The sequence below is a fragment of the Momordica charantia genome (genome assembly GCF_013281855.1).
Source record: "Momordica charantia cultivar OHB3-1 chromosome 2 unlocalized genomic scaffold, Mcharantia_2.0 BLBB01000002.1, whole genome shotgun sequence".
In the NCBI taxonomy this organism is placed as follows: domain Eukaryota; kingdom Viridiplantae; phylum Streptophyta; class Magnoliopsida; order Cucurbitales; family Cucurbitaceae; genus Momordica; species Momordica charantia.
In genome coordinates this window covers 1,036,906-1,054,210 of record NW_028275160.1, presented here as the reverse complement: position 1 = coordinate 1,054,210, position 17,305 = coordinate 1,036,906, and the positions used below count along the sequence as shown (strand labels likewise).

The 17,305-nt window shown below is 34.4% G+C and overlaps 2 protein-coding genes across 3 annotated transcripts; both read left to right on the top strand.

The window, feature by feature from the left end:
- Positions 1 to 1,891: 1,891 nt before the first annotated feature.
- LOC111017390 (tRNA (5-methylaminomethyl-2-thiouridylate)-methyltransferase) lies at positions 1,892 to 6,503 on the top strand. The gene is made up of 10 exons (XM_022293139.2): positions 1,892 to 2,307; positions 2,525 to 2,599; positions 2,795 to 2,848; positions 3,015 to 3,093; positions 3,215 to 3,342; positions 3,738 to 3,821; positions 4,343 to 4,426; positions 4,774 to 4,925; positions 5,211 to 5,361; positions 5,947 to 6,503. Exons 1-10 carry the CDS (start codon positions 1,960 to 1,962, stop codon positions 6,406 to 6,408), a joined length of 1,617 nt encoding a protein of 538 aa, XP_022148831.1. The 5' UTR covers positions 1,892 to 1,959; the 3' UTR covers positions 6,409 to 6,503.
- Positions 6,504 to 7,123: 620 nt separating this feature from the next.
- EMB2738 (GTP-binding family protein) lies at positions 7,124 to 15,527 on the top strand. Of its 2 annotated transcripts, none has more exons than XM_022293127.2 (12): positions 7,124 to 7,584; positions 7,854 to 7,918; positions 8,586 to 8,669; positions 8,801 to 9,094; positions 10,260 to 10,399; positions 11,166 to 11,253; positions 11,593 to 11,775; positions 12,050 to 12,211; positions 14,002 to 14,195; positions 14,395 to 14,545; positions 14,776 to 14,941; positions 15,042 to 15,527. In XM_022293127.2, exons 1-12 carry the CDS (start codon positions 7,206 to 7,208, stop codon positions 15,107 to 15,109), a joined length of 1,974 nt encoding a protein of 657 aa, XP_022148819.1. In that variant the 5' UTR covers positions 7,124 to 7,205; the 3' UTR covers positions 15,110 to 15,527. The 2 variants fall into 2 exon arrangements, with proteins under 2 accessions (XP_022148819.1, XP_022148818.1); XM_022293126.2 differs by having other exon boundaries at positions 7,851 to 7,918.
- The last annotated feature ends 1,778 nt before the right edge of the window (positions 15,528 to 17,305 follow it).

The window sequence follows — 17,305 nt, the reverse complement described above, 5'->3', positions numbered from 1 at the left end:
TGTACATATCTAATCTGGTACAAAAATGATAAGAATTAATAAAATAAATAAAATATTTAAAAACCATATATTTTGTTTACAGAATGGACGAGAGGTGATATCTCAGCCACACTGTCCTTATGCTCCGACATTTATGTGAAATAATGACGAATTTTAGTGGTTTTATTGCCAATTTTATGACGAGTCAATTTCTTCAATAATCGGGATCTCAATCTCACCATCCATCTCCCTTCTCACGCGGTTATCGAAAAGTATTATTATATTCTTCTACATACATTTAAATAAAATCTTTATAGTTAGTACATTTCCTTTATCTCAAAAAAAAAAAAAAATCTAAAGGAAAAATGGTCGGATGCCAACATTATCTCCACATAAAATAGAAATACAGGAGACTTCAAACATTAATATACCAGATATTTTGAGTAAAGCAAAGTCGCACACTTAGGTAAAAATAAATAATATATTATAACACTATGAATATTAAACTAAATTTTTATAAAAATATTACATCACAGATATGGAAATGAAAATTCGAATCTACTACTTCAAAAATATAATTACCTTAATCATATGCTATAACGATGATTACATGGGTGACGATAATTGTCCATATTTGAACACAACTCATTACTAGTTGAGATTTTGGAAACTATTAAGATCAATAAAATAAAGCATAGATAACTACAACAATCAATTTAACAATTTAATTAAAATACAACAATCAATTTAATAATTTAATTAAATTGTTTTCCGGAGTGGAAGAAATTGGGCTTGGTTATAAAGGACTCTCCAGTGACTCTTGAAAACAGTGATACATACAGACAAGAAATGGGCTCCCAAAGTGGCCCATACATGGCGGAAAGGGCCCCGTAAAGTCGTATCAGTCCTCTTCAATTTCACCATTTTCCTTTCCTTATTATTTTACGTTATATTTTCTTTATTTATTATTATTTCTTTTAAAGAGTTCTATTTTTATTTATGTGAGTTGCTCCAGGAAATAAAACATAAGAACAAATTACATTTTTTTTTCTTTTAACTCTGAGTTTTAAGTTTAAAAAGCAATGTTTTAATCTTTTCCGTTAAGAAATACTTTTAAATAAGTTCAATTAAAAATTGTGTTGAACTAAAAGAAGTTGTTAACAGATGACATCACAGTACTGTACTAAATCGATATTTTATCTTATATTAACGGCAACAGTTTTTTTTTCCTTTTTGAAAGAGATAAAATTTTACTATAAAGTATATCAACGTTTGTCCAAAAATTTTAATTTCATCAAATTTGATTTTAAATTTTGATAGGTATTATAATATTTATATTTTTTTAGTACAACATATGGAATGAAGATTCGACTTTTAATCGTAGATAAAAGATGAGCTATATTTAAGTTGATATTTATGTTCAACTTTTGAAATAGTAGAACTTTTACCTGAAATAAGTTTTAAAGAATGATAAAGGACGCGTTTGATTAGTGATACGAAAACATAAATCTAATAAAGATTTAATGAAAACAAGGTTGTTTTATTTGTTTTTATATATGTGTTTGGTAACAGATTTGAACATTGAATCACAATCTAAAATATTTATAAAAGAACACAATTTAAAAGAAATAAATTAGAGATGTTTGATAATATATATGTAAGTGATTGATTACCAACAAAATATTTAATTTAATCTAAAACATTATTAATTAAATAACACAAATATTATAAATTTGGATAGAATTAATATTTTAAAATATTATATAATTTATAAGATATTATAATTTCTCTATTTTAATTTTAATAAAAATAAAATGAGTTTATTTGATTAATCTGAAAACAACGAGAAAACCCAAAACATGGTAAAAATAAAATATTCTCAAGAATTATAAAATATATGTGTAGTATTCGTGTTTGGTCAGGACTCGGAGCGAGAAGAATGCGAGGACGGTGGATAGAGAGACGATTACAGTTAGAGTGATGGTGAGAGTGGGAGTGAAGCCCAGCTGGTGCTCAATTTTCAATTACAGCTTCCCTCCCCTCCGCCCCTCAATTTTCAGACCAGTCCTCTGCTTCTCCAAGCCTCGGCTCTTCCTCACCCGCTCCTCCGCCTCCTCTTTGCTACTCAAATCCTCGGAGTCTTCTTCTTCTTCAGCTAAAGGCTTCTCGGATGGCCTCTTGGACCCTTTTCTCTCTTGTTCCATGCCCAACTATCCGCTCAAAGTTGCCGTTCTTCTTAGCGGCGGCGTCGATAGCAGCGTCGCCCTCCGCCTCCTCCACGCTGCTGGCCACTCCTGCACTGCCTTCTACCTCAAAATCTGGTTTCAAGTACGCTTTCTTTCTTCTATCAATGGAAAATACGGTCATTTCAGTATGAATTATTGTGGCAAAAAAATTGGGGTTTTGGATTACGAGAAATGACGATTGCAGACCTGCTTCTGTTTTTGTTTTTGTGTTTTTTTAAATGTACCATCTGTGTATGTTCTTAGGCAGGGGATTTTAGTTTCTTCCTGTGAACGCACTTAGATGGGTTTTGTTTGCGTAGGAAGACTTCGATAATTTTTGGTCGGAATGCCCGTGGGACGAAGATTTGAAGTATGTTAAAGCTGTTTGTGATCAGGTTTGTTATTATTTTAGCCTATAAATCCTTTTAGACTAACAAATTTTAATTTGGTCAATGGAGGTCCAAATGCAATAAAAGTTTTCTTCGGAATCTGAATATAGTTTAAGATGCTCCCAAGTTAATCGTGCTAAGCGTAATTATGAGTTCTCCATGATGTGGAGAATCTTTGTCTTATTTTAAATTCGTTTTCAGGTTGATGTACCATTGGAAGTCGTTCATTTGACGGAGGAATATTGGAAGAACGTGGTAAGTGATTTTACAACTACAACTTTATTCAATAACTTTGTTGGTTAAATCAATTTGGTTACAGTCGTGCTGGTTGGCCATCTTGCTCATTCATTATTTTGTAATAAGTCAAAGTAGTTCGTAGGTTCTCTTTTCCATGTAGTGAATATTTCTTGGTGTGTTTTAGGTTTCCTACATAATTGAAGAATATCGATGTGGCCGTACTCCAAACCCTGATGTCCTTTGTAACACAAGAATAAAGTTTGGTATGTTAGTTAGATGCACTCGAAGAAGTTTTATAAAAAAATAATTTCCTATATGGTTGAGCTCTTGTTTATGTTTTTTCATTTTAGAAAAATATAATTTACAGCACCCTGCTTTCTCCAGGTGCATTCATGGATGCAATAAGCAATATGGAGTTTGATTATGTTGCTTCGGGGCATTATGCAAATGTTATTCACCCATCTGCTGATCAAATGGACAGACCTTCGGTTTTAGAACTATCCAAGGACACGGTATCTGCAAGTGGTTGCATGAGGCTTTCTTTCAATCTATCCTGTCTAATATGCAGTTAAAGTCATAACTTGTTTAATATTTAGTAGTTCATTGTTTTTGTAACATAGGATACTATTTTGCTCTTTTCAGGATGTCTAAGAAGTAACTGTCTATATTCTAAGAGTGATGCCTTTAGAAATTCAGCTCGGAGATCTCATGTTTAAATTCAGTGCCTTAAATTTGACCTATGTTGAATTATATGGACTAATATTTGTTTAAATCGTGCTAGAAATGACATCTTTATTGAGTATTACGTACTGCTTTCATAGTTCAAGGTTCATGGTTGGACCCATTTATCCCTCCTTCTTGCTTCAGACTAATGGTTTCTTATTTTACTTTCTTATTTTTTTTTCAGGTCAAAGATCAAACATATTTTCTATCACATCTCTCACAGTATCAGCTTAAAAGACTTTTATTCCCTCTTGGATGTATTCCAAAGGTTTGTTCAAGCAGATCTTACACCATGTATCATTGCGTTCTTTGTAAGATATCTCTTATGGTTAAGATTGTGTAATTTGAAAGCTTCAGAAATTGTAAATTTGTTTGGTTTGGTACTGGCCTTCTACAAACATAAACACCTACTGCTTTACATTGGTTGCAATCAGTTGAGGAATGTATGTATTTAATAAGAGTTAAAAAATAATCACATAGTTTGATAAGCCAATTGATGTAGATATCATTTCAGAGCTTTGTGGATATCGTTTTGTGGTTGACGCTGTTAGGTTATTAACTATTCATGGGTGTTAGATGTATTAGCATTTCAATCTGTGAATTCATAAGATGAATTTGATGTGCTTATATCTCAACTTGCACTTCCTTTCAAATAGTGCATTATCTTTTCAGAAGGAAAAAAATAATACTTGTGTGCTTGTTTTATTACTAATATATTTGCCCAGAGTTGTGACTTTTGCCATATATTTTTTCCTCTCAGCCTTATAATCCCTCAACAATCATCTGCAGGATGAGGTTCGCAAACTTGCTGCAAAATTCAACCTGCCAAACAAAGACAGAAAAGATTCGCAAGGAATATGTTTCCTTGGGAAGGTACTTTCAGATATGGTGATTCATACATCTGTTTTGCTTGGAGGACTTCTGGCTTTCTCAAAATTTATTCCTCATGCTAATATGTCTAATATTTAGGTCTTGCTGTCTTATATTATGAGAATCTTCTTTACAAGTTGTTGCAGCTATTTAAAATGATAGAGGCTAGCTTAAAGAATTTAGCTTAAGATCTGTTAATTATGGTAAAAAATTTCTGATGGCTAAACTTTCCCCTGCGAGTTCTTTATTTCCTTATTCTTCCTCGTGGTGAAACTTACATTAATCTGGTTTCTGAAGATGGTTTCTTGTGTTAGAATTCACGTTAGAACCTGTTTCTTTTATGTATGTAGATAAAATTTAGTGAATTTGTTGCAAGACATATTGGGGAAGAGGAAGGTGTCATATTGGAAGCCGAGTCTGGAGATTTCCTTGGTACACATCGAGGATTTTGGTTCTACACGATTGGTCAACGCCAAGGTCTGAGACTCCCTGGAGGACCTTGGTATGCATTTCTGCTTCCTTCTTTCTAGTAGCATCATTTAAAGATAATTCTATATTCTCTGTTATTTGGCTATTGTATGAGCATTATCAAATCTTCAAGAACATCATAAATTCTATTCGTCCTGGTCGAGTAGATTTGAATTTTCCAAGGTGCTAGTTTTAGTTATCAATAACTTCTTACTCTAGACTATTTTAAAATCTGGTGCTTCACATTCTTTTAGTTACATCTCTTGCTGAGCTAAATTACTACAAAGATTTCAGCTTTTATGACAATGATCTGCTGCAGGTATGTTGTGGAAAAAGATATAAAGAACAATGTAGTATTTGTGTCGAGAAATTATTTCTCATTTGACAAAAGAAGGCGCCTGTTCCGTGTTGGATCACTTAAATGGCTCACTGTTTCGCCCCCAGACCAATTTACTGGGCTTCAATGTAAGGTAAAGGTTCAGCTTCCATCTCCCATTATTTCCCGCCAGTTTCACCATTTCATGTTGGCCTGGCTTTAATGATTCAACAGAGAAGACAATTGTCCTGAACGTTTTTATGCACTCCTTTCCTGAGAAGTCATCAGTTCATTCTTGCAAGTTTATGTTTAAACAAGCGTGCTGGTGAAAATGTTGACAATTACCACAAATTCGGTCAGAATAACCTATTTCGGATATATCCATGCATCTTGAGTTATACTTTTTAATTCTCAATCTTTGTTACATAAAAAATTCAATCTTCCATGATAATTTAATATAACAAACACATTCTCCACATCAGAGGATTTTCTTTTAAAGAAAGAATTCTGGTTTAGAGTTCAATCTTATCTGGGAATAGACTGTTTAAGGGGCATTTCCTTTTGAGATGGCACACGTATTAGACTTATGTAGATGATCTAGAAATGGAATATCACTGTTCTCGGGAAGCTATGCCTTCTGTATTCCGCTCATTTGCTTTTGAGATTATGACACTGGCCTCTAGTTCCTTATCAATTAATTTATAGTCCCCCTCATTTCATGAATTTTTACAATTTTCAGGTCCGACATGGCCCGAGTTTCTATAGTTGCAATTTGACGATGGAACGCGATGAGGATGGTCATGAAGATATTGCAGTCGTCCACCTAAACGAAGACGATCAAGGCCTTGCAGCTGGGCAGTTTGCAGCCTTTTATGAGGGAAGGAGATGCATTGGGTCGGGTGTGATTTTAGAATCTTGGGATGATCAGGGGTTTCCTGTATGTGAAAAGGCTCTTGAAATTGCAGGAATGGAAGATAAATCAAAGCTTGGTAAACCAGTAAAGATAAAAGTGAAACCAGAGAGTGATCTGAAAGAACATGAACATAAAGAAGATACAAAAATAGAAATACATGGCGAGTTGAGGAATCAAAGGACCACTGCGGTCGAGCAAATAGGAGAGACATCTTCAGATGAAGCAATCACCCCAGCTCCAATGAAATGGCTTGGAAACCTTGGGAAGAAGTTGTTGCAGATATTTTAACTTTTGTCTCAGTAAATTTATGAAACGAATCCTTCATCTCAACCATGCGATGAAAGTGAACCCCATATCATAATCGATATTACTTTTTGTTTCCACTCGTTTGTTTGATATTCTTCTAAATATTCTTGTGACGATATGGTTGCTTCCAACTCCATCTCATCTCACAACTATTTTAATCACTATTTTAACGTTTTTTTCTTCTGTGAATTTACTTTTCAAATCTTATTTTATACACTAAAATCAATAAATTAGGGAATAAGATTTAATATAATGGTTATTGACTGCTATGTTTTTTAGATTTCATTCTTTAACTATATGTTTTCTAGTACAGTAAGTAGGAATGAAGTTGTTCGAACTCATGACTTTTTGGTTGAAGATATATATTTTAATCAATTGAACTATACTCAAATTTGTCGAATTATCTCAATTATTATTTTTATAGTATTAGTAAGTAATGATACATTTTACAAATTTAAACATAGTCTAATTGGTTAAGGTATATATCATATATTTCTGTTTAAAATTTAATTGATTAAGATACATATTTCAAATTTAAGAAGTTGTTTATGCATGATGTCAAAGATTTTGAATCCTTGTCATAACAACTCAACCAACCAAAAAAAAAAGTAATTGTAATTTTGTGCTAATAGTAATTATAAAAAAAAAAGGAAAAAAAATGGTGGCGCGAGTTAAAACCCTTCGCCGTGCGCGGCAGATAAAGATAAACCCCTCTGCTTAACTGTCAAACGTTCGCCTTCCCAATTCAGTGTTCCAGCTGCTAGTCCGTAGCTACGACCATGGCAGATTTGAAGCTCTGGTACACTTCATCTCTCTTGTCTTGCACTCTATCTAAAACTCCCTCTGTCCTCTATCCGCTCACCGCTACTCCTTTAATTTCTTCCTCTTTCCCTGTTCTACGTACTCTTTCGTCCTTGGACTTATCCGGCTTCTACAAATCTTCTTCATTCTCATCACGAACGGCTTGCAACTGCACTTCGGCCACTGGCGATTCTGGATTCTCTGAAAAATATGGAGACGCCGAAGGAGAGGATTCGGAAGTGTTCGATGACGAATTTGAAGATGAGGATTACTCCATTGATGTGGAGGCTTTCGAAGAAGAAGCCAAGGACGTTCTTCGAGAGTATTCTAGCTCTTTATCCCGCGAACTAAGACTCGGTGCGTGTGTTCACTGGTGTATCCGTTTCTGCGTGAGTTCCATATTTGTAATTGTAAAAGAGAGAGGTGTCGATGCATATGTTAGGTAGACCGTCAATTTTGTACATGTTATGGTCCGAATGACGAAATTTCATAATTATAGTGTGGAATTATGCATCTCCTCCACGGTCCATAGCTTTTCAGTGGTCCTACTGATCATATTGTTGATATGTTGTGTTTGATATCTGTGATTACTGCTAACTCTGTGCCCTTTCCGGTCGCTTTAGAAGATGAAATGAATGATCAACCAGAAACTGGTCGGAAGAAGAAGAGGCGTAAGACTGCACCTAGAAATGTCAGTAAGTCTCTAGTTGTTATATTCCATCTTCAGTTCACCGGGGGCTAAGTTTAGCTGTTGTCATCGCATGTGTATACCGTGAGAACGTTTGGTTTGAAGAATCAATTTAAGGAACTAAAAGTATATAAGTACCCGTATTTCTTCGTAAACATTGCTGTATTGATTGATACCAGGAAGGAAATTAGAAAGAAAGAAAAAGAGTACAATAAATTACTTAAACAGCAAAATTCTCAAGAAATTTTCAATTAAAAAGGATATTATAGCTGGAAGAGGAAAAAAAAAATCATATTGCGCTTCACGATTGGAAACCGTTTATTTTAATATGTGACTCAGTTAGTTGCCTAGTTAGCGTATCACAGAAATAGACGTTAAAATTGATTGCATGGTCGGAACTTGTCAGTTGCCTAATTACCTCATGAAGGACCATACCCTTCACATGTATTAGAACATTTTCGAACTTTGTCAAGTATGCATTATTATTATTATTATTTCTTCTCCTCTTTCACTAATCCTTCTGCAAAATTTATTGTGTGTGACAATCAAGATGCTGTCAAGCTTCTATTGAACAGTGCTAAATTTAGGAATTCACTGGTTGCTACAAGTGATATGTTTCCTATGCCACAATATAAATTTGTTTCCTATTCTTATAAATTTTATCCAACAGATCCCAGACCATCTACTTCCAAGAGTCGCAATTGTTGGAAGGCCAAATGTTGGTAAATCTGCATTGTTTAATAGACTTGTTGGGGTAAGAATCTTGTTTTTTTGGTTGTCCAATCATTGTACTATTCAATGCCCTGGAAATGAGATTTAAAGCTTCCAATAGTATTATTATCCGGATAATGTTATTCTAAATTAGTCTTTCCATCTATACCATAGGGGAACAGGGCTATTGTGGTGGACGAACCTGGTGTTACTAGGGATCGGTTATATGGTAGATCCTTTTGGGGGGACTATGAATTTATGGTGGTGGATACAGGAGGGGTTATTTCGGTTTCAAAATCACAAAATGATGTGATGGAGGAATTGGCTATCTCGACAACCATAGGCATGGATGGCATTCCCCTTGCTTCCAGGGAAGCAGCTGTTGCGAGGATGCCGTCAATGATCGAGAAACAAGCTACAGCAGCTGTGGAAGAATCATCTGTCGTTATATTCCTTGTTGATGGCCAGGTTGTCTTAATTTATGATCATAAAAGCGCACTTCCTTTTGCATTTATTGTCAGGATTTATTATTCAAAATGTTTGAGAATCTTTCATTTTGTCAAAATTCAATTAGGAATATTTTTGGGTAAAGATTGCTTACTCCGGAAACTCTAGGAAGCTAAAAGTCCCCCTTCACTCATTTTTGGCCTGATATTTTCTTTAATGCCTCTGCATATTCTTTCATTTGCTCAAGTTTGGTTTCTTATTATTGTAAACAAGTCCATTAAATTTTATCTTCAAGTCATTAGAAATGACTTTTTCATTAAAAATAATTTTTGAGAAAATTTATAATTTGAATTGATTGTACCACAAAAATTTTATAATAATTTTAATGACAATGAACAACTAGAAAGGAACAAAACTAAAAAGTCCAAATATTTATAAATTTTTAACTACATGATTGAATGGCTAAGTGACTGTTTGGGTGTATTTTGAAAAAATTATTTCTTACTGTTTTAATTTTTGTGTTTGGGAATTAGTTGTGTATTCTTTATGAGCGAGTGCCCATGGATGTGAAGGGCATATTTTGAAGGTGCTCTTTTGCTGCGAAAATTTAGGAAAGGTTTAGGCAGGTGTTTAAGGGTGGTTTTGGATCTTGATTAGAGTTGTATGGCAATGATGGAGAAATTCATTGTATACCCTCCTTTACTCTTCTTTTAGGTAGGGACGGCGATTTCTTTGGCAGGTCAAGTTGTTGACTTTATTATATGGTACAATTGATTAGAGGAATATTAAGGCTATTAGGGGTGTAGGGTCTTAGGAAGAGGTTTAGATTCGAAAATGCTCTCCCTTTTTCATCATTATAGCTTTTCGTGGTTAATTCTTTTGAATACTCCTTTATTTTTATGGTCAACAATTGTCCCTATTTATTGTTATATTGGATACTTCTCAAGTTGAGGTATGAAGTTATTGTTCCTCGTTATCGATGATTTGAAATTGTATTTATTTGATCAGAATATACATATAAATTTATTTCTAGTTCCTCTTTGTTTCCCATGAGTTCATTCTTTGTGCTGATCCTCATAACATTTTTTTAATGCTCGTTCAACAAAATTTCATCGTATTAGCATATTTTCATGTCAATGCTAATACTACTAATAGTCTGATCAGAAATATTCACACTCTTTCACAGGCAGGTTTAACTGCAGCTGACGAAGAAATTGCTGATTGGCTTCGTAGAAACTACTCAGATAAATATATAATTCTTGCTGTTAACAAGTGTGAGTCTCCACGTAAAGGAATGATGCAAGCATCAGAATTTTGGTCTTTGGGGTATGTTTTTTATTGGAGATTTTTATTTTAATTCATTTTATATTTTTTGTTTGCGTGCAGGGGTGGGGGGAGGGGGGAGGGGATTGGGACATAATGAAACATTTGGAAGTCATATTAGTTTCAAAATTCAACATTGTATTTGAAATCGCTCTACTCATGCTCTTGCGATATAATCACAAAGATTATTGGGAATGCACTTCCAAATTTTAGACCTTGGAAAATATATTTATATAGGAACTAAGAAAAATGATTTTATGGCTTCTTTTTCCTTGAAACACCATAATGTAGGATAGTAATAGAGAAGTTACTAAATGTATTCCACCTAGATAAATTAAAAAATGGTCTGAAAAGAAAAAATGAAAGCCCCAGACCACAGTTAATCACACACAGTTATTGAAAATTGATCTTGAAAAATTTCTTTTTACAGATGTCTGGGTACTGTTGGAGTCAATAGTCTATACTGAAACTTGGAATCATGGCTCAGATTATACATTCTAGAACATTTATGATTTTGTAAGGAATCACTTCAAAATTCCTACCAACGATGATACGTTTCTGTTAATACTTTTCTGGAGGTCTCCTTATCTTATGTTATCAACTGCCAAAATACTCTCTTTTAGTTAAGTCAGAATTTTAGTAGGGGTGTGAGGGCTTGATTGAGAGTTTTTTTTTTGGTAGGAGACTACTTTGCCAAGTTTACACTAAATACTTTCGGACCCCACAAAGCCTAATAGAATTTTCTTTGATCATTTGATCTATTAACCAGGTTTACACCTCTTCCTGTATCTGCTCTATCTGGAACTGGAACTGGAGAGCTTCTTGATCTTGTTTGTTCAGGGCTGCAAAAACTGGAGGTTTGAATGCTTAAACTTGTGTACAAGTAGATATGGATGTTGTCTAATCAACACTACCTTTTGATCTTTTTCCCTAGCATTTTAATCCAGTTTGGAATTATCTTGAAGATCTGCTGTTTAAAAGCTTTCAAAAGAGTACCATGATTAGGATATCTCTAGGTCATCTAATTTGAAGAGTTCCACATCGATGTTGTATCCATTTTATATTGTATTGAACAAAATTTTCTTGATACAATACCTGTGAACGTTGACAGACCTCACGTAATTGCATTTCTGTTTCTTAACACCTTGTTATCTTGAAGTAATATTGACATTAATAATAGGTGATTCTTGTGTCAGGGTCTTGAGGATGTTCATGAAGAAGAAAATTACATTCCAGCTATAGCAATTGTTGGTCGACCTAATGTTGGTAAAAGTAGTATTTTGAACGCTTTGGTCAAAGAAGACAGAACAATTGTCAGCCCAATCAGTGGAACTACCCGTGATGCTATTGATACTGAATTTACAGGACAAGATGGTCAGGTTTGAGATGCTGCAACCCTACTGTTCTGTCATTGATGATTTTTTTTTTTAATAAACAATTTTATTTTTTTGGATAAGTGACTTTCATATATTTTTTTGAATAAACAATTTTATCGATGATGTGAAATTACTGGGAAAGCTCAAACCCCAACCAAGCAAGATGTCCACAATCTATTATATTTGTTCTAGTTGTGCGACCTTGATAATTCTGTCACAAATCTAGTCTTGATTCACGTGAAGGACCTCAGAAACTAAATCATTATCTATCTTACAGAAGTTCCGACTAATTGATACTGCTGGAATTAGAAAAAGGGCTGCTGTATCATCATCAGGTAGCATGACTGAGTCTCTATCCGTCAATCGAGCATTTCGTGCCATTCAACGTTCTGATGTAGTGGCTCTTGTCATTGAAGCCATGGCTTGTATCACTGAACAGGTAGTTCTCATGGCTCTTTCTTGAAAGATTATTTCGCGATAGCATGACCAATACCCTGCAATCTTCCTGCCTTATTCTTACAGTTTCGTTCTGTCAAGGTTCTATAAGACAAGTTAAATCCAAATGAAACCATCGTGGGGGCATCACATTATTTTTTATTTCTTGTTCAAATCATTCTACTGAAAATAAAATGATATTGATTATAAAATTTTAACATTCACCTGGGATTTGAGCTTGAAATAATAGCAAGGAACAAAATATTAATTGATACATATTATGACGGTACCAAATTGGACTTCAGACTCTGTTTAATAACATTCTGATATGCCTCCCCTTAGATACACTAACTTGTGGAGATCTAGTAAGAGGGTGAAGTGAACTATTTGTAGGGGAGTTAGTAAGGACTGACCTGGATCGTGAGAATATTGCTAAACCATCAATTTGCTTTACTTATGCTAGGAGGAAGAAGGTGAAGGATAGCAGAGGTAGGAGGGTCCTGTATATGTTCCATTTAAAAAGAAGGAATTTATCGGAGGGTGTTAGTGTTAAGACAGAAAAGGGAATGGAGGAGCGAGAATGGTGAAAAGTGTATTTTGGTGGGATTAGGTTGTATCTCCAGTTTTTTGTGTATCATTTCCAGCTACATTAATGAATTCTACTTGAATTTCTCTTGGATCCTATTAAATATTGCCATCCCGGTTTCATGTTTTAATTGTTGAGGCACTTCTAACTTGTTGTGATCGTAATGATGCTGTCTGAGTTGCTGCAAACAGTATACCATGTTCGTAATAAATATATTTAACTCGATTTTCATTTTATTTATACATCCTGTTCCTTCACATGAGCAGACAGCTAATGCTCTTACTATTAGCTACTGATATCCCAGTCTTTATGCATCTCCATTTCGAGCTTCAAGTTCCTACTCCACTATTCATGTTTCCAAGTCCAAGTTTCAAGATTCTCCTGCACCTCTTGAGGGGTGCTGTGTGGACTATATCTGGAAGTGCCCAGTACCTTTATTTCATGTCAGATGTTGTTGTAGAACTCCGTAGTTTTTTATAAGGAAGATACAAAAAGGTCTCCCAATTGGCACATAGAAAAGATAAGCTAAAAAGCATTGTAGGGAGCATAAAATTTACATGAAGAGAGACTAGTAAAAATAAGGTGGTCAAAGAATTTCCGGAAAGATCTAGACTTCTTGTCGAAGGCCTTATCGTTCCTCCCAAGCCAAATACTCACCCTAACAAGCAGCGGCCCTGTTGTAGAACTAGAATTTTGTTGTTGTATGTTATTTGTAACTAATTGCTTTCTTCTTGAGTTTTTGGTAGCCTTACTCTTTAAGCACTTGGTTAGAAGGTAATGAGATGAACAGTGTTTCCTTCACCGCTTCTCATTTCCACTAAAGTGCATTTAAACTAGTAGTCTTGAACATCAAGATGGTTTTTGCTTTTCTAAACTTCCAAGTTCCAACATGTGTTGCAGAGCACAGCTTTCTGGTGCTGCACTTTCTTTTAAATTTTACTCAACATGATTGCAGTGTTATAAAGGGCCAGTACTTCGTTTGGAAAGGAATGTTAGTAGTGTATCACCTTATTAGTCTTTATTTTTCCTATAAAGAACTTCGGTAGGGCTCTTTTATTCCTTCTTCAAAGGCAAATGATTTGCTCTTCTTTGTTTTCTCAGATATTGCTTACTTCTCATCTTGTTTATCATTCATGCTTTTCCAATTGTTTCTACCTCGACTGTTTTCTAATTAAACCACTTTATCATATTCGACCTGAATGTCCTAGGATTGCAAAATTGCCGAAAGGATTGAGAGAGAAGGAAAAGGTTGCCTGATAGTTGTCAACAAGTGGGATACTATACCAAATAAAAACCAACAGACTGCAATGTATTACGAGCAAGATGTAAGGGAAAAGCTACGTTGTCTTGATTGGGCACCCATTGTTTACTCTACTGCAATTACCGGTCAAAGTGTCGATACGTATGTTCCAACACAACTCTCAAGTTAATTGTTTAAAATTGTGCCTCAACATGCACATGGTCTATATGGATAGAAGTTGCCTCTTATATTCCAAGACATTGAAAGGAAATACGATATATGTACACAACATTTTCTTTTCTTGCTTACATACTGGCATTTGGATGCACACTTACGCTCATGTTTTTTATGTTGGGATCAGGATTATAACTGCTGCTAGTGCAGTTGAAAAGGAAAGATCTAGAAGGCTTACTACTTCCATACTAAATCAAGTAGTACAGGAAGCATTAGCTTTTAAGTCGCCCCCAAGAACAAGGGGGGGCAAGAGAGGACGTGTTTACTACTGCACTCAGGTATTCATTTCAAAAGCCGATCCTTTTATCAGTTCTACTATCTACAGCTTTTGGTTTAGGATGAAGTTTCGATAATTGTTTGTCTGCTCCAACTTTTATTATGCGAAAGTTGGCAATCCTTTCCTCCATTTTAGAGGGCAGGACATTATTGGTTAGAATTTAAGTCCCTGAATATTCATCTAGTACTCTCGTTAATTTGGTTTTACGTTATATTACTTTGTCCTCCACAGGCTGCTATAAGGCCACCCACGTTTGTTTTCTTTGTAAATGATGCAAAGCTTTTCCCTGAGACATATCGGCGGTATATGGAAAAGCAACTACGGTCAGATGCAGGTTTTCCCGGCACACCAATTCGGCTTCTTTGGCGAAGTAGAAGAAAAATGGAAAAAGGCGAAGGTAATAATCAGATGGGGTAAAATAATCATGAACACCAGGTCAAACTTGCACAGTGGACACATCTGAATAACTAAAAGTTATTTTTTCCTATTGGTTACAGGTAAAGCTATGAAAAAGGCACAGATGAATCTAGAGCAACGAAATAGAGAAGTTTCCTTGGCTGTGTGATAGAGAAATTTTAGTTCCCCCTTGCAAGAGTGACCTTGGAGTTGGATGTAGCTTTCTTTCAGAAAGAGCCGTGTTCTGTTTGGGTAATTATTTAATGAAAGGATGTGATCAAACATACAAAGCAATAAAATAGCTGAATAGTCGCTGTGTAGATTGTGAAAACCTGGAAGGAACAAACAATTCAATCGTGGTTGTTGAGGAACAGGCAGTTCAAGTCGCTAATTTCCAGCTACCTGAAAAGATAAGCCATTAATTTTTCTCTAAAACTTATATGATACAATTTTATCTTGATTTTAAAGTTCTGTTTCTATTAATCAGTTCATGATTGAAGTAAGATTTCTTTATTACCGGTAAGATTTGTTTGCTCATTAATGAACTGCAATGATGGATATATGGATGGATGCAAATTACTTTCTCATTTCATGGCAGTTTTATCCAAAGCAAAGACACCTTAACTAGCAAATAATGATCAACAACTTCATCAATAGAAATGGAAATATGTGCTTGATGGGGGGCTTTGAGCAGGCGAATGCAACGAAATTGTACAGGTATGGGCTGTCACACTAATTCATGGCTTATATTTGCAGTACGTGTTTAAGTTGCAACTTGCAAGTAACTGAATATAGTGTTCAGTAAAAATAATGTGGTCCTCTTTCACCTTCCACCCATTCAATGTACCATTATATTGATGGGAGAAATTAATTGGTTATTTTAGGTCCCAATTTCTTTGTTAGTCATTAATAGAGAAATTGACTAAAGGAGTTAGAAAATAATCAATAATACATCAAAGTGACATGTTATTTGTCTTTGTCAATACTAAAATATAGTACATTTATAGCATTTATGTATTTATACCTTTTAAGTGAGCATGCATACGTAAATGAGAATATGATTTCCGCTTTCAAGCAGGCCGCCCCGACCCCGCCCCATTGGGGATTTTTGCCGCCATCCCCGCCCTCATTATAAATATATATTTTTTAATTTTTAATTTTAATTTTAATTTTTAATTTTTTAATTAATTTTTGTTATTATTAATATAAAAAGTGAACAAAAAGTGACTAAATAGGATATTAGCTTGAGTTAAAAAAAAAGTATTTATAAAATTAATATATTAATATTATTACATAAAAAATAGAAAAAGTAAAAAAATATTAAACGGGGTGGGGAATCCTCCCCCGTCCCCGGTCAAACCGGGGATTCCCCGACCTGATTGGATCGGGTACCCGCAGGGATCGAGTCCTACACCATTGTTTGTAATATCAATTAATTTCATATGAATGACTTAATTAAAATTATTATTATGTTTTAAATTTTATGTAGTAAATTAATAGTATAATTTTCTTTTTAGTTCAACCCTTGTAAGGTGGAGCTAACATTTGAGAGGATAATAGGTATTTTTTATCTATTGAGCTTTGTTAGACACCCAAACTCTAACCCAATGGTTTAAGTTTTTGGATTTATCGGTAATTTATTCAGGTTTAATATGATATCAGAGATGTGTTGTCATTTCCATCCATTTGTATTCATTTCCACTTGTTTGGTCCTATGCAAGTTTCCAAATTCACAAGGGAGGGGAGTGTTAGATATTCAAAATAAATGATTAAATTTATCATAATTCATTAGTTAAGTTTTTGAGTTCATTAGTGGTATATTCATGTTTAAAAATATGTGATTAGATTAGATTGACTACTTAAAAAGTATTTTTTTTCTTAATTAACGTAGAATAACATTAATGCAATTGGTAAGACTAAAGTCTGAAATATATTTTAGAGAGTGGGGTGAATGGATGAGTCTTTTGGGGGAAAACATTGACAAAAGGAAGTCTGAACAGTTGATCAAGATTCCTATCTACGATCAAAACATTGTGGGTTGATGTCTGAATCAGTATTATATAAAAAAAAAAGTATTTAATGGGAAAAAGCATTTTTTTCACGTGGCAATGCAAATTTTCTGTTGCAGCATTAAATGTGAATAAATATACTTTGTAACTGTGCTACATAAATTAATGAAACTCGTAAATGCATCGTTATCATATTCCCATATGATTTTGTCGGTGGGTTAAAGATGCGGTGGCTATTGGCGAAGCTCTTTATCAGAAGCCGTTGTGGCGCTTTCTCCTTCACGTTGCCAATTATTTTGTTGCCCTTCCTACGCTGGATTTTTAAAGATATATTTTTTATTTTCATTTACATACTT

What these genes read in the sequence shown, in the direction of transcription:
- EMB2738 (XM_022293126.2), top strand. Translation starts at nt 7,206, where the DNA reads ATGGCAGATTTGAAGCTCTGGTACACTTCATCTCTCTTGTCTTGCACT. An exon ending in GTAAGACTGCACCTAGAAAT is followed by an intron (nt 7,919 to 8,585) that starts GTCAGTAAGTCT and finishes TTTATCCAACAG; the next exon opens with ATCCCAGACCATCTACTTCC. An exon ending in CAGGGCTGCAAAAACTGGAG is followed by an intron (nt 11,254 to 11,592) that starts GTTTGAATGCTT and finishes TTCTTGTGTCAG; the next exon opens with GGTCTTGAGGATGTTCATGA.
- LOC111017390 (XM_022293139.2), top strand. Translation starts at nt 1,960, where the DNA reads ATGGTGAGAGTGGGAGTGAAGCCCAGCTGGTGCTCAATTTTCAATTAC. An exon ending in AGGAATATTGGAAGAACGTG is followed by an intron (nt 2,849 to 3,014) that starts GTAAGTGATTTT and finishes GGTGTGTTTTAG; the next exon opens with GTTTCCTACATAATTGAAGA. An exon ending in AGACTCCCTGGAGGACCTTG is followed by an intron (nt 4,926 to 5,210) that starts GTATGCATTTCT and finishes GATCTGCTGCAG; the next exon opens with GTATGTTGTGGAAAAAGATA.